A 26,828-nucleotide genomic window follows, 5' to 3' on the forward strand; every position below is an offset into this window, starting at 1 on the left:
TCTGTAAGTAATTTTACATTATATATTGCTCCCTCGTATCCCAGTTTTACAACTAAAATAATGAATAGAGTATAAATTAATGTGAGAAGCATGAAGAGAGGGTGTCTCATTGTGGGAGTTGTGGCATTATGCAGAAAAAGATGGAATGATGACGTGGAAAGGGGAACGGGTGTGGCTAGTCCTTCCTTTTTTGGATGCTCTAAGGCCCTTCTTGGTATGATAAAATGGAATGAAGGAAGGAATTGAATGAAAATAGAATTGAAATAACAATTTCTTTGTATTTCCATTTCCTCATTCCTTTTATTCTCTCCTTCATTGTTTTATTCCGCCATACCTAAAAAATGCAAAGACTTGATAAATGCAATTTATTGACATAACTAAAAGGAACCTCATGATTTCAATAACAAGTACTGCTACTAATAATCTAATATCAATGAATCCAGCAACCAGTCGAAGCCTTCCACATTAGTCACTGCAGAAGGATGCCAGACTCCTAGTTGTATGGCAGACTTTGTCTGTAAGCAAAGTGCACTCATGTCTAGTTATTTTCCAAATTTGAAAAAAAATATGGATCCTCTTTCCCACTCTATCTCATTAGGTTTTGATCCGAGGTTCAGCACGCTGCGTTTAGTAAGAGGAGTAGTTATGAACCATGCCGAAAATAGACTCATACGGGGCAAGCCACCGAAACGGGATTTCGAGCAAACATTGCCGGCCCAAAGAGGTCAGCCCACCCTAAGGAGCCAAATTGCCAGAAATTAGGCCACTTTTGGCAGCTCTTAATCTTTAATGTTTAGTGTGCATCTTTAATTGAGATTTGCTAAAACAAGATTTATATCCAACTTTTCATATTTCAAACATATATCATGTAAATTCTGAATCACATCTCTCTCACTTAGATTGCAACTAATATGTTACAAGAAAATGATATGAAAGGAGTCCACTTTAATTTGGTTTGAAAAATCCCTCACCTAAAAGCCCACTGAGGTAATGCCTTGTTCCATCAATGTTGACACATTATAATGTTTTTCCAAGCCTCTCTTGCTTTCTTTCCACTACTAACAATCATAACATTGAATAAGCATGTCATAGAAAAGCAAAAATACAGCAACATGCCAAGAAAAAAAACCTTATTTAAGCTCTCTCCTCCCTCCCATCAACAAACTCCAAAAATGAGCACTCTTTTTGCCCTCACCCTCATCCTTCTCTCAATATATGCTATACTAACCAAAGCCGAATTCTCCGAGCAGTCCCTCGAACTGCAGAGCGCTCACCGTGCTGACAAGGTGAGCCATCTGCACTTCTACTTCCACGATGTAGTCAGCGGGAAGGACCCGACTGCCATCGTGGTTGCAGGGAAGAGGAACGCATTTGGCATGACCACAATCATAGATGACCCATTGACAGAGGGGCCGGAGCCCGAGTCAAGGGCGGTGGGGAGGGCTCAGGGAGTGTACACCCAGTCCACAAAGGAAGGCGCGGCTCTGCACATGGCGATGACTTTCGTGTTCAAGGAGGGCAAGTACAACGGGAGCTCGATCAGCATACTCGGGAACAACCAGTATCTTGAAGCAGTGAGAGAGCTTCCGGTTGTCGGAGGCACTGGAGCCTTCCGTTTCGCCCGTGGCTACGCCTTGGCCAAGACTAAGAAGTTTGTGGTCAGGACAGGGGATGCTGTGGTTGAATACAATGTCTTTGTAATGCATCATTGAAACTTTCATTTCTATTGATGTAAACTTTTATCAAAGTTGAAATCTACTTGTTCTTGTTAAACAAAATTCTTTAAACATAACATAAGATTAAGCGTCAAAATTATAATTATATGCAAAAAGTAATAGAGTTCATCTTCATCTTGTTGGTCTAAACCTCCAAGCAGAGACAGAGAAGAGAGGCTGATCTTGCCAGCAAATGACAAAGCAACCATTTTGATCTCTCACTTTGTAGCCATCATAGTTGTAGCTATGCAACAGCCTCCTTGCTTGCATCATCACATGGTAGCTCAAACACACCTTCCCAAATCCTGCTGACTCCATCCTAGGAATCCATCTCTCGAGCTTCTCGTGCCTTGCCCGTCTCTCCACTCCCTCACACGCCACGATGTCCTTGATCTCCCTTCCGTACACCATGCTCTCAATCTTCTGCCTCTGTTCACTTGGCGCCGTGTACTCCAAGCAGTCGAACAGCGCTGCGTAGAAGTTCAAAGCCTCCATCATCCTATCCATCAAGCCGGTCCCGTTGTGGTTGGATTCTTGCTCAGTCACCACCACCAGCTTCGGTGACAGCCCCAAGATCCCGTCCAAGAAGCCCGCCATCTTAGGTTTCGCAGTCAGCGAGTCCTTATCAAGGAAGTCCCTCAAGAGCACCCCGTTCGGGCTCTTGCTCGCCTTGGCATCCTCGAAGGCCAGGAGAGAATGCAGCTGGAGAACCGCGCTTATCGCGACCGCCTCCCCTGTCTTGACACGTAGGCATCCGACATCCAGACTCTCCAACTGGCTGACAATGGGATGGAACTGGAAGGGGAGGTCCAGCTTCTCGGCCTCCTCGTTCAACCGGATGGCTACTTGCTCCAACACAGACTTCTCGTGATGGATCCCCGTGATCCTAACATGAGGAGGCCCCTCCATGCGCGTGCTCAGCGCCTGGATGAGACTGAGCCACTGGGCCGGCTCGAAGCAATGCAGGTCGACTATGTGGACCACCTTCTCCCCCTCCATCGCCTCCAAGATCGCCTGGTTCGTGATCACATACGAAAGTTTCAAAAAAGGGCAGAACTCAAAGAAGAGCCTGTGCACGAGGAGGTCCTCGGCTGGGGAGATCATCTTGGTCGAGTTGAGGGCCTTGTGCAGCCCGGGCCAGCCCTTGAGCACGCGGTCAGCCAGAGCCTCGGTGAAGTATGCTGCAATCCTCTGCATTGTGTCCCCGTTTGGAGAGGAGAGGTGCGTGATGTAGTCCAGCCCCGTGTTGGCATTCTCGATGCTCCCAGCAGCGACGTGCTTGGCGCAGGCCAGGAGGAGATGGATGAGGCAGAGGCCTCTCTCTTCGGATTCCATCTCCCTCAGCCAAGGATAGGGGGAGCCTAAGCCCGGTGATAGCGACATCATCGAGAACATCTGCAACGGAGACGACGATGCCTCTTCCGGAACCATATCTACCCTCTACTAATAGCAACCAACACCCCCTCAACTGCAAATTTGTATCAAAAGTGATCACAAACATCTAGCCAAATATTCAAATAAAAAACTTCTTAAAAGTGACAACTATATTAACATGTAGTATTCTCTTTCTTACTCCAAACTATAGACAAAATTTATTTCTGAAATTTAACTCAGATAGTGTGCATAGTCCCTATTTGATGAGTTTGGCCATGAAAATCATTATTGTGGAATCATATTAAGCTTTCTTTGTCCTTACATATCTAAATAGTTGAAGAAATAATTCTGATTTTAGAATAAACAATCCTCTTTTAATGTCTAAATGCATTCTGATTTTAGCACATGAAATACATAGAACTTAAAAGGAATACATTCAAAATTCAAATCAACTACTACTACTACTTCATCGAGTAATATAATTATATATGATTATGATTAAACCATAATCAATTTCAACAAAACATAGAACATAAATGAAAACTTATTTCAAGAAATCAACAGAAACAAAGCAAACTCAAGAAACTCACCAGTATTGGATGCACTAATATGTTGAATAAAAACACTGAAAAATCAAACTCCAAAATCCCCTAGAGAAGTTTCCATGGGGTGTTGCACTTACCCCAAATGAGTTTGTTGAGAGCCAAATGGAATTAAATCATTTGGTTGTGCTAGACTTTCTCCATGGCCGCTTTTTGTGTGCATGTATGACAAATCGAAGGGGTAGATTTTGTCACTTTTGTGCTTTGTTGTTCCCTTGGGAGATGATATTTTTTACCATTAAAAATTGGGATTGTCACTATGCATAATGGATGGGAATAAGAGCTGGCCTAAATTTGGAGTTATTCATTAATACAACAAAGATCCAAATATGTAATGTGTGAACAAAACAAAACAAAACAAAATAAAACAAACACTTGCGGTTGTAGCTTAGTGGGAGATTGCAATGCTACAAGAGTGAGACACCCCTCCACCCATTATCCTCGCAAAATACTGCTCCATCCTCTCTGAAAATTTATTACTTATTTTCATTATTGTCTGTCCTAAAAATTTATCACATTTCACTTTTATCATTTTTAATAGTGGATCTCACATTCCACTAACTCATTCCTACTCACATTTTATTATAAAACTAATATATAAAAATAGAGTCAACATTCCACTAACATTTCAACTATTTTTCTATTACATTTTTTAAAATTCGTATCGGGTCAAATGCTGACAAATTATAAGGGACGGAGAGAGTATACAACTAGAAAAAAACCTAACTAATTGTTTAATTTAATTAGTAAAGTTTTGTTTATGTCAAAATAAAGTATTAGCTTTGCTATGTATTTAGTTCTTTGGCCGGTAGTCTATGATTGTTTAATGTATGTACTCCCTCCGTCCCATTAAATATGCAACATTTATTTTTCGGCACGAGATTTTATGTAGTGTTGTTTTGTGAGTTAATGAAGAGAGAGTAAAGTAAGAGAGAAGAAAAAGTAGAGAGAGTATTGTTTCCATTTTTAGAAACGTTTCATTTTTAATGGGACAGACCAAAAAGAAAAACGTTTCATTTCTAATGGGACAGAGGGAGTATTATGAAGTTCTTTGGTCGGTAGTCTACGACTGAATTTATCAATCATAATCAATAATCTTTTCATAACCAATAAAATTGAAATAACTGCTTATAATATAATTATATATGTACAAGAATTAGGTATAGCATTCCTAATTAAACAAGTCCAAAATAAAATTTGAGTACAAAAAATATTTAAAAAATATAATATCATATTCAATAATAGCTTTGTCGATATTGAGCAAACTTACTTGAAATGTTATGAAACAAATTTTAGATTATATTACCCGAATATATCCAAAAAATACCACAAGTAGTTAAGAAAGGTTAAATTACTTACATAATTCTAATCATCAATATTTATTTCAAACTTTATTCTCTTTGAATTATTTATTAATTTAACATATTTTACTTTATTCTTTGTTCATATAACTTAATAAATATTATTTTCTTAAATCTTATATTATAAAAAATGGCTTGATTAATTTGAGAGGAGGAGCTACTAATATACTCCCTCCGTCCCAGCCTAAGTGAAATCTATTCCTTTTTGGTACTCCCAACCTATGTGAGACGTTTCCTTTTTTGGTAACAATCAACTCACTCTTCTATCCTACTTTGTCCTCTTATCTATCTTCTTTATCGCCTCTCTTTCTTACTTTATCATCTCTCTTACTTTATTATCTCTTTCTATTTATTCTCTCTCTTACTTTTTTCTCTCTTTCTCTTTCTTACTTAATTCCTCTCTTACTTTACTATTAATAATTTAATTCACTAAACACCACTACCTAAATTCTTGTGTCAAAATAGAAACATATCGCTTAGGCCGGGACGGTGGGAGTATTTTTTTAGCATAAAATGTACTACCTTCGTCCACAAAAGATATACTCCCTTCGTCCCCCGAATTTTGTCACAGACCGGACACGAGTTTTAAGAAATGTAATAGTAAGTGGGTTGAAAAAGTTGGTAGGATGTGGGTCCTACTTTTAAAGTATTAGTTTTATAATAAAATGTGAGTGAGAATAAGTTAGTGGAATGTAGGGCCCACTATAAAAAACGGTAAAAAGTGAAATGTGACAAATTTGTGGGACGGACGGAAATGGAAAAATGTGACAAAATTTAGGGACAGATGGAGTATTAGTTTTACCATTTTGGATTATTCATCAAAATGAGACTGATTTTAAAAATAGACGGTAAACACTACTAACACTACTAATAATGTGGACCTTAATCCAATAACATTTCTGTGATGGTATGAGATTTTAAGAGATGTTGTTTTGTGTGTTAAATGGATAGAGAAAATATATTTTGTTATATTAATGTATGATAAAACTTTTTTTAAAATGTGACATATTTTATGGACAAATTCAAAAGAAAAATGTGATATCTAACTTGGGTCAGTGGGTGAGATGGAGAGAGTATTATTTATGGCTTAATCTTAAAACCTAGCTATTGAATTGTAAGTGATGAATACTCCCCCGTCCGTGAAATAATGTCTCATGTTGCCATTTTGGGGTGTCCGCTATTTATAATCTCATTTATCTATTTCCATTCTAAGTAAATGGACCCCATCATTCTCCTAACTCATTACACGCACATTTTATTATAAAATTAATGTATAAAAGTGGAGTCGATATTCCCCTAACTCATTTCTCCATTTTTTTTTTCACAAAATCAAATAATTTCTTAAAACTTGTGACAAGTCAAACAGAGTAATATTTGAAAATGCCTATTACCCTAAGTCCCTAGTCCTACCTTAGATGTTCTATGATGTTAGCCCCGACACAAACAAAAAAAAGAGTACTGTTTTATATGATTGATGATATGAGTAGAGTCAGTAGACCATCCACTAGTTCTAGCTTCTAGCATTTAAAGACAAAGAGACAAAGCAATTGTGCTACCTCCAAAAGCTTTATGCTTCAAAGTTCTAACTCTTGATTTGGAATTTTCACATTGGATTCTTCTTTGACTTCGAATTTTTCATTAAATTATTACTTCCTCTCTATTGTTTTTCAACCTCTTACGAAAAAATTAGCTACGACAAATTTAAGGAAAGAAACCTTGACAAGGACGAGTTTTAACTATGTATAAATAAACCATAGCTAAAAAGTCATTTGTTGGTTAGCATTGTTATGGTTATGTGATATGAAAACGTATATTTGCTGCATATTCACGGATAAAATGAGGGAGGCTGTCTTTTGTTCGAGGATAGTGAACTATGTCAATTTAGAAAAAGTTATCTTACTTGCTATTCATTTTTTGTAATAATGATATGAGCTTTTAAGTTATGACTAAATTTTACTAGTATAAGTTAATTTTATCTCAATATAAATGAAATCTCAATATTATAGCTAAGACATTCCAATAGGTAAATAGGAGTAATACCAACTTTATCTTTTGGTTCAATATAAATATATAAATAATTAACAGTCAACAACACATTAGCTGGTTTGCCCGAGAGGTTAAGGGGGAAGACTTAAGATCTTCTGCACATAAGTGCGCGTGGGTTCAAACCCCACAGCCAGCATATTTTTCATTTTATTTTTTTTGTATTTTTTGAAAAAGTAAAAGTAAGTAGGAGTACAACATTGCTACTTAGTAAGTACAACTGTTTCCAATATTTCTTATTTTTTCAATGTGTTTTAAAGTAAAGACTTCAATAAGTATACCTAGTTTGATGTACATGTGTACGATTTTTAGACATTTTTGTTTTCTTTTTCAGTTCTTAGTCATAGGGCTATTTTTGTCAATCTATCAATGTTCATTATTTCCCTCATCTCTCTCCATTTACTTTCTCTAGTTTTTTTACCTCTATCTTTCTCTATTTTTTCCAATCTCATTTATTTAATTCTTCTCTATTAAAGTATTACTACATCTGTCTCTCGTTAAACGAGGCGCTTCTTTTTTGCACTCGTTTTAAAAAATTAATACTACTAGTTAAAGTGAAGAGTGAGTAAAGTAAGAGAAAGAATAATGTAGAAAAGATTGCATTCTGTTTTCTATTTTTATTGATGTTAAAAGTCCGATACATGGCAAAAGTACGGTATACTGAATTTCGCTATAACATACAAAGAATGTGGTACGATATTGGTATTGAAATTGGCCATATCGAAAATTAGGTATACCGAAGTACAGTATACCTAAAATTTTGTTAAGATAAATGTATGTTTTTGTTCTCATATCGAATTTTTAATAAGGTATACGGTATGGTGGTTTTCAGATTTGCCTTATCTTGGTTTGGTTCGATTTTGGATTAAACTTAATTTTTTTTCTTGTATTTGGGTTTAACATATTTTGAATTAAAATAATATTTCAAATTAAATCATGAATTATAAGTTAAATAGATAGGTAAAAAATCAATTATTCAATGTATAAATAATATTAGGTGATTCAGCTTCGATGTCTACTAGTTTGAGTTGACCAAACTCAACAAGGCCAAGCCTGGTATGGTCTGCCTTGGACTGAATTCATTGGTTGAAGTGATCTTCAATTGTGTTATTTTTCAAACTCGAATCAAGGCCCATTAGAAGCCCATCATTTTGAATCAGATTATATTAGAGGAATAAATTGTACTCTCTCCGTTCGTCATTAGAAGTTGCGAGTAATTCTTGTATTCATCTAATGAGCGCAACGGAAATTGCATACAAGAATAACATATCTAGATTCATAATCATATTGCAAGTTGAGAATGTAAAACGCAACGAAACTAAATCTTACTTGTGTTGTTTTCTTCTACGATTGAATCCTGCAAGTTGAATCCACTACTATCGAGGTCCACGTGCAATCCAATCCGATGCAGGAACTATCCCGGTACAATTGCTCCTTAGAAGAATGCTAGGAATTCTCTCTACAAAGCTTTTCGTATTTTCTCTCTACTGTTACTCTATTTCTCCTCCCCACAATGGAGAATAAATAATCATTATATAGATGAAGAGTCATTAGGGTTCCATGATTGTTGGGCTTATGGACTAATATAATTGTAGCCCAACTATAATTACTTCATCCATATTAATCTAAATCTAGCCCATTTCCTTTCAATCTCCCACTTGGACTACCATTAGATATAATACGCAGTTCCAACTTTGTATCCTTGAGCGGATCAAAATACACAAATAATGTGACCCATTAGGCCCTCATTATCGACGATAATCTAATCGAAGTCTGCACAAAACTCCTAGACTGCGTTGGCAGCGTAGCTCGATATATGAAGGACGTTTACGTGAATTCGGTAAACAAGCCTTTACAAAAAGTTTATAGTAATATCCTTTCATTCCCGAACCACCCGATTGAGCCTAAGATTTGTCATGTGTCATCCAAATAGCTCAATCAATTTATCTCATCTTTATTAAATGACCCATTCGATCATATTCTATTACTTTAATTGAATATATCTTTGCATTGGTCAATGACTTAATGGTCAAGTAATATAGAGAATTTGAGTGTTCTCTCAAAATTCTAATCGAGGAATGAATCTCATTCTTGGCTCAACTACCATTTCCATTTATCTTATGATATACCCAACACAAGTCCGTGTCTCAATCCTCCTTTGGGAGGCAAAGCGTTGGACAAGATCAAAGCACACCACTCAACAAACAAAATGTGTAATGACCTCAGATCCAAGGACTATTACATACTTCATGTACTAATAAACTGTAGACACTTAATAAAACAATTTAATAGTATGGTATATCAATACTCTCCAAAGTATACCATGTGTCCATCACAAGTATCTAATATCTCATAGTTGTGAGAACAACTACATTCTCGAAGAATGTGATGCAAACCCCATGCTAACCTATAACATATCATCAATATCTCATTCTTGATGATCATTGGTTAGGGCTATTTTAGAATTATACTATATCATTAATGTCTCACGCCATTAACGACAGTCATAATTCAAGGGAACAAATATTTAGAATAAAATCAAACATTTAAAACAATTATTCCAATAAGTGCACAAAACCCATATAAAATAAAATTTTCATATAATGTGATCAAGTAATATTGTCTCAACACAACATGTTTCTAAGACATATAAAACTGTAACTCCCACTGATTCAAAGCCATCTACCAACATGCTTAACACCTAAGCTCTCAAAGTGCTTGTTGTGTTTTGCTATACATAACGTTTTGGTGAAAGGATCAACCAAATTATCATCAGTGGGTACTCTTTCATGTCGCCTCTTTCAATTATTTCTCTAATCAGATGATATCTTCTGGGAACATGCTTGTTCCTGTTCGTAGCTCTGGATTCTTTTGCTTGTGCAACAGCACCGGTGTTGTCACAATACAAAGGTATTGCACTATTGGCGCTCAGAATGACACTCAGTTCTTTAACGAACTCTAACAAAGCAACAGCTTCTTTGGCAGCTTCAGATGTAGCAATATACTCGGCTTCGGTGGTGGAATCGGCAGTTGTACCTTGTTTGGAATTATTCCAACTCACTGCTCCACCATTGAGGACAAAAAATATCCAGACTGAGACTTATAGTCGTCATGGTCTGTTTCGAAACTAGCATCAGTGTACCCAGTAACTGATAACTCTAGTTGTCCACCATAGACTAAGAAATATTCTTTAGTCCTTCTAAGGTACTTAAGAATAGTCTTAACAGTTTTCCAATGTTCCTCACCGAGATTTTTCTGAAATCTGCCTGTCATGCAAAATGCATAGGCCACATCTGGCCTAGTAGAGATCATGGCATAAATAATAGATCATATAGCCGAAGCATACGGGATCCTTTTCATGTTGTCTTTTTCTTTGTCATTAGAAGGACAATCCTTCTTTGACAATACAATGCCATGTCCCATAGGAAGAAAACTTTTCTTAGAATTCTCCATTGAGAAGCGCCTTAGCAACTTGTCTAGGTAAGTGGATTGTGATAATCCTAACATCCTATTTGGTCTATCTCGATAGATCTTAATTCGAAGGATATAGGAAACATCACCTAGATCATTCATCATAAAAGAACTAGACAATCAATTTTTCACGGATTGCATCATGGAACAATCGCTTCCCATAATCAGGAAGTCATCAACATATATGATAAGGAAGACAACGTTACCATTCTCGCGTTTACTATAAATACATGGGTCCTATTTCTTCTGACAAAACCAAACGATTTGATTGTTCTGTTAAAACAAATATTCCAACTCCTCGAAGCTTGCTTAAGTCCATAGATGGACTTCATTAGCTTGTACACTGCATTCGACATTTCTTTCGATACAAAACCTTCAGGTTGTGTCATATAGACATCGCCTTCTAATTCTCCATTGAGAAATGCGGTTTTGACATCCATTTTGCCAAATGTCAAAATTGTAATATGAAGCAATTGCAAGTAATATCCTAATGGACTTTATCTTAGCAACTGACGAAAAGGTTTCATCATAGTCAATGCCTTCGTGCTGACTATAACCCTTTTCCACTAACCTAGCCTTGTAGGTTTGTACTTTGCCATCTGCATCTCTCTTCTTTTTGAAGATCCATTTGCAACCTATGGGGTAAACCCCATCTGGAAAGTCAACTAGTTCCCAGACTAAGTTGAAGTACATCGAGTCCATTTCAGATATCAAGGCTTCAAGCCACTTCTCTCGATTGGTGTCCTACACCGCCTCGGTATAGGTCTTAAGCTCTTCATCATCTAAATCAACTTTATCATCTTGGTTCTCAACCATTAGATTTAGTCTCTCAGGTGCACGACGAATCCTTCTAGGCCTATCGAGTTGGTTTTGCTCTGGTTCAAGCTGTTCATTCCGTATGTGAGAAGATTCAGGAATATCACTATGATTTTCTTGAGGTGGAGGTGATGCAACTATTGCATCATCTTATCTTTGATGCATCTCATTGTTTTGAGGTGGTCCTTCAGAGTCTCTCTAAGGTCCTCTCTAAGAGTAATCTCCCCTCCCAATAGATCATCAAAAACTCCCACTGAGTTATTGTCCAATCCAGTGGATAATAACTCATCCTCATTGTTACCTTGTGGTTCTTTAATTTCTTCAAGATCTACTATATTTTGACCTTGTTCCTTATAGACATAACTGTCCTCAAGGAACGTCACATTCCTTGATGTTATCACCTTGTGATTTTCAGGACAGTAGAAATTATACCCTTTAGTTTCTTTAGGATATTCCACAAATAACATTTCTCACTTTTAGTTTCAATTTATCAGTCATCATTTTCTTAACAAAAGCTGGACAACCACAGGTTCGGATATGGTTAAGACTTGCTTTCTTGCCACACCATAACTCATATGGTGTTTTCTTGACTGATTTAGAAAGAACCCTATTTAGAATGTAAGTAGCCGTTAGTAATGCATGACCCCATAGGAATAAAGGGAGACTGGCGAAGCTCATCATGGATCGAACCATATCTAATAATGTTCGATTTCTCCTTTCAGATACTCCATTCATTTGAGGTGTACCAGGAGGTGTCCAGTCCGACTGGATTCCATGTGACTTCAAGTAATCAATAAATTCTCATCTCAAGTATTCCCCTCCTTGATCTGATCGAAGAGTCTTGGTACTTTTCCCAGGTTGTTTCTCAACTTCACACTTAACCTCTTTAAATTTCTCGAAGGCCTCAGATTTATGTTTCATAAGATACACATATTCATACCTTGATAAATCATCAGTAAAAGATATAAAATACGAATAACCATGTCACGACCGCCCTTTAGGGTTAATAAATACGGGCGATCGTGATTAAAAGAATTTAATAAACAGACGAAAAGAATTAGGGTTTCAACACAAGTTGGACCAACAATTAATATCCCAATAAATAACCAAGAGTTAGATATTATCCAACAAGAAATTCAAAATATCCATTATCCTAACAATTAAAGTTGTCGGCTCAAATAAAACATGATTAAACGAAACGTCACAGCGGAAACGACCAAGAAAAAGAGTGACATCATGTGTGAAGACACAACGACACTCAAGGTTCAAAGACAACAATAATATCTTAAATTCACTTGCTCAACACCACCACATCCTCGTCGCCGCTCAACCTGCACATAGGGAAAACACATGCAGGGCTGAGTATTATTAAAAAAAATACTCAGTGGCTCATGCCGAAAACATTTTCAATAAACGGTAAATTATCATGCCATTCACAAGTAACCATCGGGGTTTAGCTTTATAAATGCCCGAGGCACTCAAAATCACTTCCATTTTAAACATCGACTGATCAGTTATTTCTCATAGACGTTAGCCATATCTGCCAATACATGACTTGGAATGTGGCCACAAACCAAGCCACTAGACCGGCCAGCCCGTACGCTAGCACACGATCTACCATAGGTGTACACTAGTCCAAGTAGGGTTTGCGGCCCTACGAGAACCCGAATTCGATTTATATAACAATGGCGCATAGCCATATCAGATAGGCACGTTAAAACACAAATCACGGCATGATAAATACAGTTTCCTTTCCATCGATAAAATAATTAGGACGTTGTCCTTATTTAAAAGAAAGCCCACCTCGATTGCTTAATACGAAACTATTTTCTTTCCTTTGCGTTCACGATTCCCTTGCGAGATATCACCTTTAGAATTAAAATAACACATAAATCAACACACTTTCAAATAAATAAATAAAAATGCATGCATCTTAAGTAAAGTCTTTTATCTCGTTTTTTTCTCGATTTTGGATTATTTGGCGGTCGCCCAAGGCGTCGCGTGAGACGCCGGTCGGCCGCTTACGCCCATAATTCCTCTGTTGGCTCCTCGTATTCTTCTCAACAATATCGAATTAAATCCTAAGATTTAAGCGCATAATTAAATTATCGCGACTATTTCCCTTCGCTTTTATATTTATTCCGGACTTAGGATAAAATTCCTCGTCCTTTGAAAAGTTTCGAAATTAATTAAATAACTCGTAAAATTTATTTAATCTCATGATTAACTTATCGTAATAATTTTCCCACAACTAATTTAATTATCGAACCAAAAATTTATTTACAAAACCCAAATTTCCCCACCTTATCTCTCAAATTTAATTAAGAAGCCCCAAACAAAAATAAATAGAGCCCACACTAAATAAATCATCTACCTTAATTTAATAGGCCCAATTTCTAAAAAGACAAACACAGGGCCCAAATCCTTTTTTTAAAAGAACAAATTGCCCATTTATACTCCCACCTTCTCCACGCCTATCTCTTCATCCCCCATCTCTCTACTTCTCTCTCTCTCTCAACAAAATCGGCATTAATACTCCAGATTTCCCGTCAGCTTCTCCAATTTAGCCGTCGTCAGCGGATCAGGGATGCAATCGGAGTGCCCTGGTACACCAGCACCGATCGCGGACGCAGAGCTGCAGCGTGGCGGCGGTCACTACACTCGCCAACGTCTTCAAGCTCGCTCGCTCCAGCCCCTGCATCATGTACGCCTCCGCCGACAGCCCCCACAGATCCCATACCGCGCGCCGCTGCTGCCACGCTCGCCTAAAAAGGACGGTGCTGCTGTCTCACCGGGAAGACGCTGCTGTCGCCACCATCAGCAGCGTCCGTCGGTCAGCCTTCGCCGCTCCGTTGCCCTGATTTACCCCGAAATGTCCCGAAACCAATCCAAACAGCCCCGCACAACCCCGAAACCTCGCAGATAAGTTCTTGATTTGAATTCATGAATTAAAGCTCGAATCTTTGATTTAGATTGTTCAAATTATCGATTTGTTTCGTTTATTGTTTTTCATGAGATGCACAAATATGGAATTGGAGAGGAATTGGGTGGAAGAAGGGTATACCTTCAATTTGCAGATTTGCAACTGAACGAAACAGGGAATCTGTTCCGACTGGAATAGGAAGAAACGCAGCCTTGTTCTTGTGAATTCTTGCAGAAGTGGAACTTGATTTGGGAAGGAATTGTGGAAGCGGCGTGAGTAGAAAGACTATGATTTATAAGAGAATTTGTGGTAATTGATTCTCAATTAATTGGAATTAAAGGCTGATTGGTGGTTAAATTTTGGAAAATGATTTGATGGGAGGAGAGGAAGACGACTGAAAGGGGAAACGGTTTTTAATGTGGGTTGAGGGAGGTTTTCGAATTCTTCCTTTTTTTGAATTAAATTGAATTTGTTTACTATTTTATTTGCATATCACGGAGGAGGAAAATCTCTAAAAATCTTTAATTAAATTGAATTATCGAATTGGTGACCAAGTCAACAGGAAGAAGATTTAAATTGATTTGTTTAATTCATTGTATTTTAATTAAATTGTGCCGCCCACAATTTAATTATCATAGACTAAATTTTTATATTATTTATTCAATTTATCGGATCCAATACGGAATCGAGTCCAATAAATATTCCTCACGGAAAGGAATTATTTACATTCGCATTGTGATGTACTTCACAATTTATCGCTCTAATAACAAATTTTCATTTATTCAAAAACAATTAGATTCACCCCACATCAATTATTCAAAAACAACCATGTCACATACTCAACAAAGTTGACCCAGTCAAAAATTCCAACTCAAAATTTGGTCACGAAAAGTATCCAACAATAATTCCACTCGACAATTAATCCACGGACTTCGCAACATTAAAAGCATTAAATGCAAGTACTTTAGGGTTCGAAAATTATGGTTCAAAAAGTGGGGCGTTACAAACCACCTCTTGCTTGAGTTGGAAACGGTCCATACACATCTGTGTGAATCAACTCTAGCAAATCTTTGGCACGCACCTCTTTCCTAGAAAATGGTTTACTTGTCATTTTTCCTTCGAGACAGAATTCACAAGCTCCATATGATTCTAAATCAAATGAAGTGAGTTAGTCTAACTTTCTCAATCTTGCTATTCTTTTCTCATTAATATGACCAAGTCTACAATGCCAAAAATAAGTTGCATTATTCGTATTACATAGCTTAGGTCTTTTGTTTTGCACATTGAGAATATTTCGTTTGTATTCAAGCATATATAATTCATTTTCAAGAGTGGCATTTCCATAAAACAATCCATTAAAAGAAAACGAGCATCTGTTGTTTGCAAAATGTAAGGAAAAACCTTCAATGTCTAACGCCGGAATGGAAATAATATTCTTTGAAATAACTGGAACAAAATAACAATTATGTAAATCTAGTCTATGTCCTGAGGGAAGATCTAATCTATATGTTTCATAAGATACACATATGAAGAAGTACGGTGTGCACCACAGATTATCTAGCCCCTACCACCCACAAGCGAACAGTCAAACGGAGATCTCTAACCGACAGATAAAGAACATTCTGGAAAAAACTGCCAACCCTTCTAGGAAGGACTGGAGTTTGAGGTTAGAGGATGCTCTGTGGGCGTATCGGACAGCCTACAAAACTCCCATAGGACTGTCCCCATACCGAATCGTTTTTGGGAAGATGTGCCACTTACCAGTGGAGATCGAACATCGAGCATACTGGGCAGTACAGAAAGTTAATATGGATGCTAAAGCCTGTGAGGAGGAAAGGAAGCTGCAGCTACAGGAGTTAGAAGAATTTAGATTGGAGTCGTTTGATTCCGCTATGTGGTACAAAGAGAGAACTAAACTATGGCACGACAGAAATCTAAGGACCAAAGACCTCCATGTTGGCCAGAAAGTACTACTCTTCCAGTCGAGATTAAAGCTAATGCCTGAAAAGCTCAAATCGAAGTGGACAGGACCTTATGTCATAATCGCACTCCGTGCTAATGGAGCAGTGGAGATTTCAGGGAGTATTCCTAATTCTGAACCTTTTATCGTAAATGGACATAGACTGAAGGTGTTTAGGGATAATAGTGATCTGGGTGTAGTGGATGAGATTCCACTACAACCACACACTAAAGTTGCATACTGACCAGTAGGATGGGAATTTGGAGTTCCACTAGGCTAAGTTTTCTTTTAACGAAGTTCACGTGTGCTGGCCAAGTAGAATTCCAAATTACCTAAAGTAAATTGTAAATATTGTAAATACTTGATAGTTTATAGCTTAATTTCTGCATCCAATTAAAAATTTAAATCCAAAAAAAAAAATTCGGACCTTAAATATTAATTTCGAGTACGTACTGACCACAAGAATACCAATTCGGTGAAACTCCCAATTGTATTTAAGTGTCCTTTTTACTTTGTTTCCACTCTTGGAAAATAGGGGGGAAATTGTTAGGAGAGAGTTGAAAAGGATAGGGTGAAATTTGAATTTGTGTTTGGCGCAACGTTTGCAGGAGGGATAGCGACTGGGAGGGCGCGTGTGCAAAGAAAGGACAGGCGACGTCCAATCAGAAGCCAGCACTTCCATTCGTCTCCCACACGAAGTGGCGTGACCTGGAAACAGCCTATAGCCGGTTACAAACCCTCAACTGCTTCATTCCACTCTAATAAGCCAACCGTCCATTCCCTTTACCTCACAAACCCTCACCCCCATTCTCTCTTCCAAAAACTCTCACCGTTCTTCACGAAATTCAACACCCACACTACCACAAAAATTCACCTATTCAAACCATGGGAAAAAAAAATGGCAAGAAAACAAACGGCTGAGAAACCAAACCCCCTTTGACCCACTGGGATGAAACCCCAGAATTACAACCGCCAACGGAGGAGCGACCACCGAACCCGCAACAACAAGAGCAGGTTCCTCAGGCTCCAGCGATGGTTTCCTTGAACGCACTAGCGGAGTTCCTCAGACTGCAGGACCCGAACAAGGATTGGGCAGCTGCGTTGGCGGGTTTTAGTCAAGTCGAACGGGAATCGAGCGCAACCGGAGAAACCCTGATAGTACCTACCCCAGAAACGAATGTTCAACCCACAGTGCACCCACCGACTTCCATTCCGGCTTCATCAACGATTCCACCAGAAAGGAGATCTCCCTCGACGACCGCACCTTCAGAATACTCGGAACCCTCCCCTCCTCTTGAACCAATGGAAGTTGACCCCCTGTCCACCTATTATGACTCAGATCCAGAAGTGACCAAAGGGAAAGAAGGCGAAGAGAAGAGGAGTCGGGAGAAAGGAGCTGATTCGGAGAGAACACAGGTAGCGGAAACCGTTCCCCATAGAATGGGAAGGGAGAAGTTAGATCTGAACGAAACGGCCAGGAAGCAAGGCCTGATGACCGATGAGGAGTTTGAGGCGCTTTTGAACGAGGTGACCAGGATGGAAGATGGCACTGCCAAGATGGCTGAGGGTCTGGACCTCGCATCGGAGGCAGTCGGAGTGGGTGAAGAAGCTAGTACAAGGAACGACCCAGAAGGCCTTGCCTACCAGCCTGAGACAAGGTGGAAGAGAGGCGGACCAGAGAAGAAGAGCCAAAATCAGTGACTCCCCAGCCAGAAGCAGGGGAGAGTGATGCACATATCAAGAAGGGTGAGACCGTAGTACGAAAAGAGGGGCTAGAGCCAGAGGCACCTCCAGTGTCGAAACCGAAGGCAGTTAAGAGGAAGTTGGTGTTGAAGAGCGGTCCTAAGGCGGAACGGCTGAAGCTGAAGCGAGTGTCGCAAAGATGCCTAGGGAAGTGGACATCCAGCAAGGCGAAAGCAAACAGAGCAGCAGATGCAGTGGAGGTTTCGTGTGAAGAAGAAAGGACTACTCCTACAAAACCTGGGGAGAAATCCTTATCAACTACGAACCTGGAAGATGCTTCGACGGCAACCGAAGTGGTCACCCCCACGCCGAGTGACCAGAGGGGGAAACTGATAAAATGGCTAGGGTCTGGACCTCGCATCTGAGTCAGTAAGTCACGACGAGCCAAGAGATGACAGTACCCATATCCGCGTGGAGACCCAACCTACTGCTCAGGATAAGCCTTCAACACAAACTGCAGAAGAGCAACAAGAAGAAAATGAAAATGAAGATGAGGAGAGATACCGTAAAGAAAGGAAAGGAAGGGGAAAGCCCCTGTGACAACCAGGCCAAGAAGTAAGAAACAACGCACAAGTAACACCGGCATTGAGATCAGAGAGCCAGAGCAAGGAATCTCACCATACCATCAAGAGACAAGTGACAGCGAGTACATAGCCAGCGACGAGTCAGGGTCAGAAAGCGACATCTCGTTAAAAGACGAGGAACTTAGCGAGATGCATCTCCCACATGACCATCGGGAGTTAAAACACCCTCCGGTGGACAGGCTGAGATACAGGCGCTGGTCAGTAGAACTCACAGATGAAGTGGTGGAAGAGATGAAGCTGTTCGACTCCAAAAAGTTCCAAGATGCTTTTGCTGATAAGGATGACGGAAGCAAACAAGTTAAGTGTGGAAAGGTACTCCATCTTCCTTCCCTCGATGAGTTGGATGCTCGTGAACCATTTCTATCTTATGTGCGTGCGTTGGGATTTGATTGGTTATTGGAGAATAGGGATACGAATATCCCTGTTAGGCTAGCGAAGGAATTTTTCACAACTTTCAGATTCAAGGTTACTACCGATTTGGACGAGGAGTCAATAAGCTTTAGGTTGTTCGGAGGAGAAGTGAGCATGAGTTTGGTTGAATGGATGGTCAGATTGGGGATGTGTAGTTTAGAGGAGGCCATAGAGCCGGATTAGAGGAATAGAGAAAATGGGGATTCCCCACAGGCACATTGACTTTGAACCTCAGGAGGCATGGGAGGAACTCACTCACCCAGCCGCTGGGCAGTTTTTATCCACCATATCCCGCTCCATTCACTTCAACAACCCCATCCTGCGCTTGGTTCAACTCTATCTTGACTTCAACCTGCTAGGTCAGTCAATGTCACACCTCAACCCCTCTGTAATTATAATCTTTTAATAAATAAATCCCTTATCATACAAGCAATCAATACACGTGTCTAATTCATAGAACACCCATATTATATAAGTTCAAACCAACACTTATCCGGTACATATTTCAAAACATTCTACACAGTAGTGGAATCCTCCCACCACTCTATATACTATCCATTTATCTACATGCAAAATGATGAGGACGAGAAGGTTGTCAATATGCGTCAGCCGCCGAACCTGATAACACGTGGAGTTCCTATGACCCATGTCAGTGAAAACTTACTGTTATCTTATTCCTGAAAAATTTAGTGGTTTATATGAGCTACAACTCAGTATATATAAATTTCCACCTTTAATCTCACATGATACAAACATCAAGCATATTCTTTTATCAATACATATAATCAGAAACAATATATAACATAATTTAAAAACAAACTATTTCATATTCATATGCATATGCCTGGTATCTGCCCGGGATTCCTCTATGACCCGAAGGTCCCTCTGTAATTGGACTCATAGGTCCCTCTGTAACTGGACTCATAGGTCCTCTGTATTTGACCCGAAGGCCTCTCTGTAATTAGACTCATAGGTCCCTCTAAAATTTCAGATCCAGTACAAGGCTGTCACAGATCCTCTTTAATCCAATGATTCACATAATCAGTATCATAAACATATCCTTTGCACCAATAACATATACATATCATATTCCATCAAATTATCCAATATATCTAAACAAACATGTCCATTTTAGCAATCCAATATTCATATCATATTCGACCATCAAAATCAAATAATTCATAATCATATCAATTTCACACCATATAATCCAATAATTTACTAAAATTCAACATATAACAATCAACCACATAACACATGTAAAACTAAAAGTGTGATTTATACACACCTTATCACGACAAGTAATCTAACCGAGCACATGTTCCTGCTTCCCGGCCTACAATACTCGATCCTATGATTAAAAACCTCAAAAGAGCTTAAATAATTCTCCCGTACTTGTGGTGGTGAGCGTTCTCTTCCTACTTTTTTTTATGTTCTTTTTCCCTTATTTTCTCAATAATAATCTCTTATGTGTCGAAAAGAAGTCGGCTTAGCCATTAGTCACCTCTTTTTGTGTTTAAGCAAACACATAAGCATAAAGGTCATGCAATTCCTTTCCTACTTACACGTGTAGTACCTATTTTCCTTGCACAAGACTAATTATTTCTGTAAATATGTGTTGTGTCCCATGCACAACAACACCTACGTGTCCCATGCACAACAACACCTACGTGTCCCATGCACACCCACTCCCATAATATTACACATACTATTAAACATACACACGCATTATTATTACACATACTAATTTATAACTATAATTAGTTGTGCATGGCTATACGTAGCCATATACACACATTCATATTGTACACATACTTATTTATATATATTATATACTACTACTTTAATTCAATGATTTAATATACTAAACAAATTTATATTATACATAATATATTCATTATTTATTTTGAAATACGGAATAAAATATGCAATGATGCAAAATGATGTACGTTTCGGGTTAGGGATGTCACAGTCAAATTCAGCCGTCCGGACATCGATGACAGAACTTTACCTCCTTTGGTGCGCCAAGCGCGGAAGGAGATTACATCTGGGTTTTTGGACCGCATATCAGTGCCATCTCATCGCTACACATCCTGCTAGAAATCTTTCCCAATGCCACCTGCTGGGAGTCTTTGTGAGGAACAATGTCATCATTGTGGAGGCTGACGATTTGTCCCCCCTGAATATGGTGGATCCTCCTGGACCGTTTGATATACCCTTCTTTGTCCGCACGAAAACTGTCTACATCAGGGAGGGAGTCCCACGTTTCTACGATATGGGAGAAGAGGCTATCCCTACCGGACGGGCGACAACAGGCCAGGGAGAATGGAGGCAAGCTCAAAGGCAAGCAAATTTGGAAAGAGGAGTGACAGAGTTGGTGGAGGAAAACCGGCAAGCCAGAGCAGAATTGACACGGCTGACCAATGTGATGGAAAGAATTCTGAAGGAGTTGGAGAAAGGAAAGACAGTTAAAGGAACGGGAACAAGCGGCCATGGGGGCCAGAATGATGAACCACAGGGAACCGAGAGAGAGGCATAAGAATCAAAGGAAGAAGGTGCCGCTGAACCGACAGAATCTGAGGAGAATCAATCCGAATCCGAGGAAGAGGAACTAGAAGAACCACCTGCACCCAGCCCTGCCCCGCGAAGGAACAGAAGGAATATGTGACCACCCCCTACCGGTTAGTTTTTCTTTATTTTTTTTTCAGTTTTAGTTTTATTTGTTGTTCTGTTGTTTTTTTTAGGTAGAATAATTTTTGTGTAGTATGTGTGTTGCAAACCCCATTCACAACACTTAGACTATGCAATAGTCTAAGTGTGAGAAGTACAGGGTTTGCGATTTTGGCGCATGCGTGTGTGTTTATTTTCTTGCCGTATGCATGTTAACTCACACTTAGCCTCTTGCATAGCCTAAGAGTAGGGAGTTTGTGTATATATGTGTTTGTGTTTGTTTAACTCTGTTTAGGTTTTCAACCCTCCCATTTAGCCTATTGCATAGTCTAAGTGTGAGAAATTTAGCCTAAGTATGTTTTGTTCTTGTTTTATTCATGTGTATGTACGTTGGCCATACTAGCCATTCCAATTTTCCACTTTACAGCCGTATCCGAGGGCAGACACTTGTGAAGTGGGAGGGGGGATACAATGGCCAGTATGACATGTATATATGTGTGGTTTGTGTTAACTGTGCGTGATAGTGTTTGTTAGGGTCTAGGATTTGTATATATGTGTTTATGAATGGGCTTAAAACTCAACTGCCTCGAACTGACGGTGAGGGGAATTGAGGGAGATAAGGCATGCTGGACAATGGAACCCACCCCCTTAGTATCTCCTAGTCAGTATAGATGATGCAAGTATGAGAGAAATACCCATCCTTAGAGCCAGATGCAAAAGCCCTCTTAAATGGTGAGTTATAAGCCTAAGTGGAACCACTTTCCACCAAATTAGAAAAGAAAAGAGTGGCTGCCACATGATGCCTAGGGTAAGGTGACCGCGTGTAGCAAGTCCTGAAGGCAATAGGAAATCCCCACAAAAAAAACCACCCTTAGAACCCCTCTTTCTAGCCAATTCTATACCCAGATATAACCCACTAGCCACTGGGACTGTGTGTACGCGACGCATAAGGCAAGAAGGCAACTGGCCAGGAGGACGTACGAAGAATGCCAACTGGAGACAGAAATCGAGAGAAAAGGAGAAAATCGACCAGGAAAATCCCAGGTCCAAAAAAATGAGAAGGAATAAGGGTGGCGAAGCCACATAAAAAAATGTTGAAGAAAATGGTCAAAAACACTTGACCACAAAAAAAGGAAGAATGAATAAGGGTGGCGAAGCCACAAGGAAGCTACTGACTAGTTGGAGCCTAATATCAGGAAACGTCCAGCCAAAAAGAAGTAACAGCCAAGAGCCCAAATGCACACAGTTCCCCCACATCGAAATAAAGTAGCAGTTTTTAAACCTTAGAGCCTTAGGAACATCTACCCCATACTCTACAAACCAATAGCCCTGTTACAAGCCTTTAAGCCCTTCAGGAGCCACACATGAGATCTGAATCTGAAGCATCTGTGGTTTAGCATTATGAGAGAATATAGTCCTAACATCCCCGGTGAGGAATGAGTGACTGAGCGAATCTGGTGTTTGGCCGAGAGTTTGGGTGATCTTGACGAGCAGATATACTGACTGGGAAGGAAAAGGGGGCGGCAGAAGTTCAAGGCTGTCTAAGGCTGGATTGCACCTGATCCCAAGGGGAGGGATGGTTAAGAATATAGCCCGATCAATGTGTTTAAGTGTTTTGTGTGTCTGTTATATGTGATTGTCCGTCGCTTATGTGTTTTCTTTTTACTTGCGTCAAAGTTTAGAGTCTAGTTTAGGATAGAGTCGGTCAGGGGTGTAACTAGGCTAGAATTTGACTTATTTCTTTTTGTTTGTTCTTCACACTTGAGGACAAGCATGTGGTAAGTGTGAGCAGTTTGATAAGTCGCATTCTAGGCCTTGGTTACTGGTCAGTATAACGTGCTTAATTGGATTATATCTGCAAAACAATTGCTAAAGTGTGCAGGGAAAGGGTTCTAGTCAGTATGAAAAGGTTCGGACAACACAGGTGAAAAAGAGCGCCAGAAGGGTGCAATACTGACCAAGATGCATGCCAAAAAGGCTCGAGATGGAGAAGAAGGATTGCTGGGAAGGATCAACCACAAACAAGGGCAAAAGAGTCATTTCACGAAGAGAGTCTACCCTAAAATACAAGGGCAGGCCTCCCTATAAAAGGAAGCCACTTGGAGAGAGGAGGATGATCATCAACATCCACACTTAGTTAGAGTATCCTCTCTCGGTAGATCAGCTCCTTCAGCATTATCCTACATTTTCTCATTCCTCGCCACAGCCATGGTCACCTGAAGTTCCATCAGTTCGCCGGAGATTCGCTTTCCATCGTTCCAGCCAGTCTATTTCGTAGTCGTAGCAGTTCCATTGCCCGGAGTGGCAAAACAATCTTTATTTGCTTTCTTAGTTAATCCTTGCTTGTTTCCTTACGTGGATTTGTTGAAATTTCAGTCCCTGTTTGCTTTTGAAGTGTTTCGTTTAGATCCAGACGCCTTTAATGTAATGAAGTTGTTTTTATGCATTTCTTCGGTTCGAATCTGTTTCATTCTGCCTAGGTAGCTTAGATCTAGTTGTCGTGGTGTTTTCAAGGTGTTAAAGGCATGATTTCATTTGGAGTTGCTAGATTCAAAATTCCGAAGTGTTCAAGTACAAGATCTGAGTTTACGTGATTCTGCCACCTTGCATGTCGTCCAATATGTATAGTTCTTAATTTCGCTTTGTTAATCTTCGAATTTTAGTGAGTTAATTTGTGGATCTGAATTGTGAAGTTGTTAATCTGCAAATGTTATTCATGGAATCTGAGTTTGTTTGATTTCTGCATTTTTGTTGAAGAAGATAACATCCACATCTAAGTTTGGGACCACTTTTACCTTCTAGTTACTTTTTTGTTTTTGTCCTTTGCTTTTCATGCTTGTACCCTACAGATCTGTCAGCGCAGGCACCTAACTACCTTTTATTCTCTGAAATTCCGTTTAGATTTTTATAGTAACACCCTACTTTCCACATGGCCATGAAACACTTTGTCCCACATTCTCACGTACACAGCCACATGTCGATCACTTTCACACCACTTAGTCAGTAGAGTACACCCTTTTAATTCCTGTCTAGGTAGAATCTCAACCCAAGCGTGGTAGCTAACCAACCCTTCCAGAATATCACCACAATTACCAAACGCATCATCTCTGTGGGATTCGACCCTTACCTCCACTATACCAATCAGTAGAAGTGGGTTGAGGAATTTCTTTGATAGACAGGTTCAGGCTTAGCTGGGGTTTCTATCCTGATCAGTAGGACACATCCTTGCTTTACACGACACCTGCGTACCTGTGAGCAAAAAATAATACTATAAACTAACTTCACGCTTAAAACTATTTCAGAAAAGATATTTATTTAAACCAACAATTCTCCAGAATTTCAAAATCTCAAAATTTTCTTGAAAAACTCAAAAGTAAAGCTTCCTCGCTTTCCATAAAACATTCAAAAAGGAATAGAAATCTAATCTCTAACCTTCAAAAAGGGATAGAAATCTAATCGCTAACTTCCAAAGTTAATTACGAATCAATTTTGATAGAAATTTCTAATTCCATTCCTCATTCAATTTGATCTTCAAAAGATTGAAGACTGTTTCGAGTGAAATCATATTTCATCTACAAACCCAATCACAAAACCAGATTACCGAAATCCACAAATATTTAACACACATATTAATTATGAATCGAGCCCCGGGCTCTGATAATACTGTTAGTAATTCTTTTATTCATCTAATGAGCGCAACGGAAATTGCATACAAGAATAACAGATCTAGATTCACAATCATATTGCACGTTGAGCATGTAAAACGCAACGGAACTAAATCTTACTTGTTGTGTTGTTTTCTTCTACGATTGATCCTGCAAGTTGAATCCACTACTATCGAGGTCCACATGCAATCCAATCCGATGCAGGAACTATCCCGTACAATTGCTCCTTAGAAGAATGCTAGGAATTCTCTCTATAAAGCTTTTCGTAATTTCTCTCTACTGTTACTCTATTTCTCCTCCCCACAATGGAGAATAAATAACCATTATATAGATGAAGAGTCACTAGGGTTCCATGATTGTTGGGCTTATGGACTAATATAATTGTAGCCCAACTATAATTACTTAATCCATATTAATCTAATATTAGCTCATTTCCTTTCAGAAGTCCTATTCAATATTTTAAGAAGTGTTAAGAAAAGTGGGTGGAAAAAGTTAGTATAATATGTATCCCACTTATATATACTCCCTCTGTCCCATAGGCCATATTTCCTTTTTCGTTCGTCCCACAGAAATAGTCTATATCCATTTATGGAAACATTTTTCTCCTTCTTTTTCCTTTATCATTTATGGGCACCACAATCCACTACACCATTTCAACTAATTTTTCTCCTTCTATCTTACTTTACCAATTATACATTAAAACTCATGTCGATCCCAAATGGCCTATTTCTTTGGGACGGAGGGAGTATTAATTTTAAATGAAATGTGCGTGAAATGAGTAAGTAGCCCTATTTATTATCATTTTTTTAAAACGAGTGCAGAAAATGAAAGTGCCCTATTTTTCTTGGACGGAGGGAGTATTAAATCAATAAACTCATAATTTAATATATTTCCAATGGAATAATATTTTGTACCACTATAAAAAAATAATACATAGTCTCCGTCCAATTCCATAATTAAAAGAAAATTGGGTTCCATTTTGATCTACTCCGTCTGTCCCATAATAGATGACACACTTGGGTAATGACACAAGATTTTAAGAGATGTTTTGTGTGTTGAGTGGAGAGAGAAAAGAGTATATTTATATTAATAAGAGAGAAAAAAATTTCTAAAAGAGGAAATAAGATATCTTTTGGGAATATTATCATATCAAGCATGCACATGCATCAATGTATTAACTGATATATGCTAGCCATTTAATTAATACTCGCTTTATCCCATTAAAAATAACACATTTTTCTATTTGAGTTGCCCCATGGAAAATGAAACATTTCCTAAAATACAAACAACATCATCTCTACTTTTTTCTCATCTTATTTTACTCTCTTTATTCACTCACAAAATAACATTGCATCAAACCATGTGCCGAACACTAAATGTTTCTTATTTATTGTGATAGAGGGAGTACTACCCAAGATATCATGTTTCTAGGTTGTACCATTTCTGAACTGCTTATTTGATATTCTATCACGATTTGGGTCGAGACAGTG

At 38.9% G+C, this 26,828-nt stretch overlaps 2 protein-coding genes and 1 non-coding gene across 4 annotated transcripts; 2 read left to right on the forward strand and 1 right to left on the reverse strand.

Annotated features, from left to right (window-relative positions):
- Positions 1–1,077: 1,077 nt before the first annotated feature.
- Positions 1,078–1,773, forward strand: LOC121763046 (dirigent protein 1-like). The gene has a single exon (XM_042159104.1). It carries the CDS (start codon positions 1,113–1,115, stop codon positions 1,710–1,712), a length of 600 nt encoding a protein of 199 aa, XP_042015038.1. The 5' UTR covers positions 1,078–1,112; the 3' UTR covers positions 1,713–1,773.
- On the reverse strand, positions 1,717–3,869 carry LOC121763034 (scarecrow-like protein 3). Of its 2 annotated transcripts, none has more exons than XM_042159096.1 (2): positions 3,772–3,869; positions 1,717–3,183 (listed from the first exon to the last, which is right to left on the reverse strand). In XM_042159096.1, exon 2 carries the CDS (start codon positions 3,144–3,146, stop codon positions 1,848–1,850), a length of 1,299 nt encoding a protein of 432 aa, XP_042015030.1. In that variant the 5' UTR covers positions 3,147–3,183; positions 3,772–3,869; the 3' UTR covers positions 1,717–1,847. The 2 variants fall into 2 exon arrangements, with proteins under 2 accessions (XP_042015030.1, XP_042015023.1); XM_042159089.1 differs by having other exon boundaries at positions 3,680–3,841.
- A 3,282-nt stretch (positions 3,870–7,151) lies between these two features.
- TRNAL-UAA lies at positions 7,152–7,234 on the forward strand. The gene has a single exon. It is a non-coding gene; the product is annotated as a tRNA-Leu (tRNA).
- The last annotated feature ends 19,594 nt before the right edge of the window (positions 7,235–26,828 follow it).

The sequence above is a fragment of the Salvia splendens genome, chromosome 2, assembly GCF_004379255.2.
Source record: "Salvia splendens isolate huo1 chromosome 2, SspV2, whole genome shotgun sequence".
In the NCBI taxonomy this organism is placed as follows: Eukaryota; Viridiplantae; Streptophyta; class Magnoliopsida; order Lamiales; family Lamiaceae; genus Salvia; species Salvia splendens.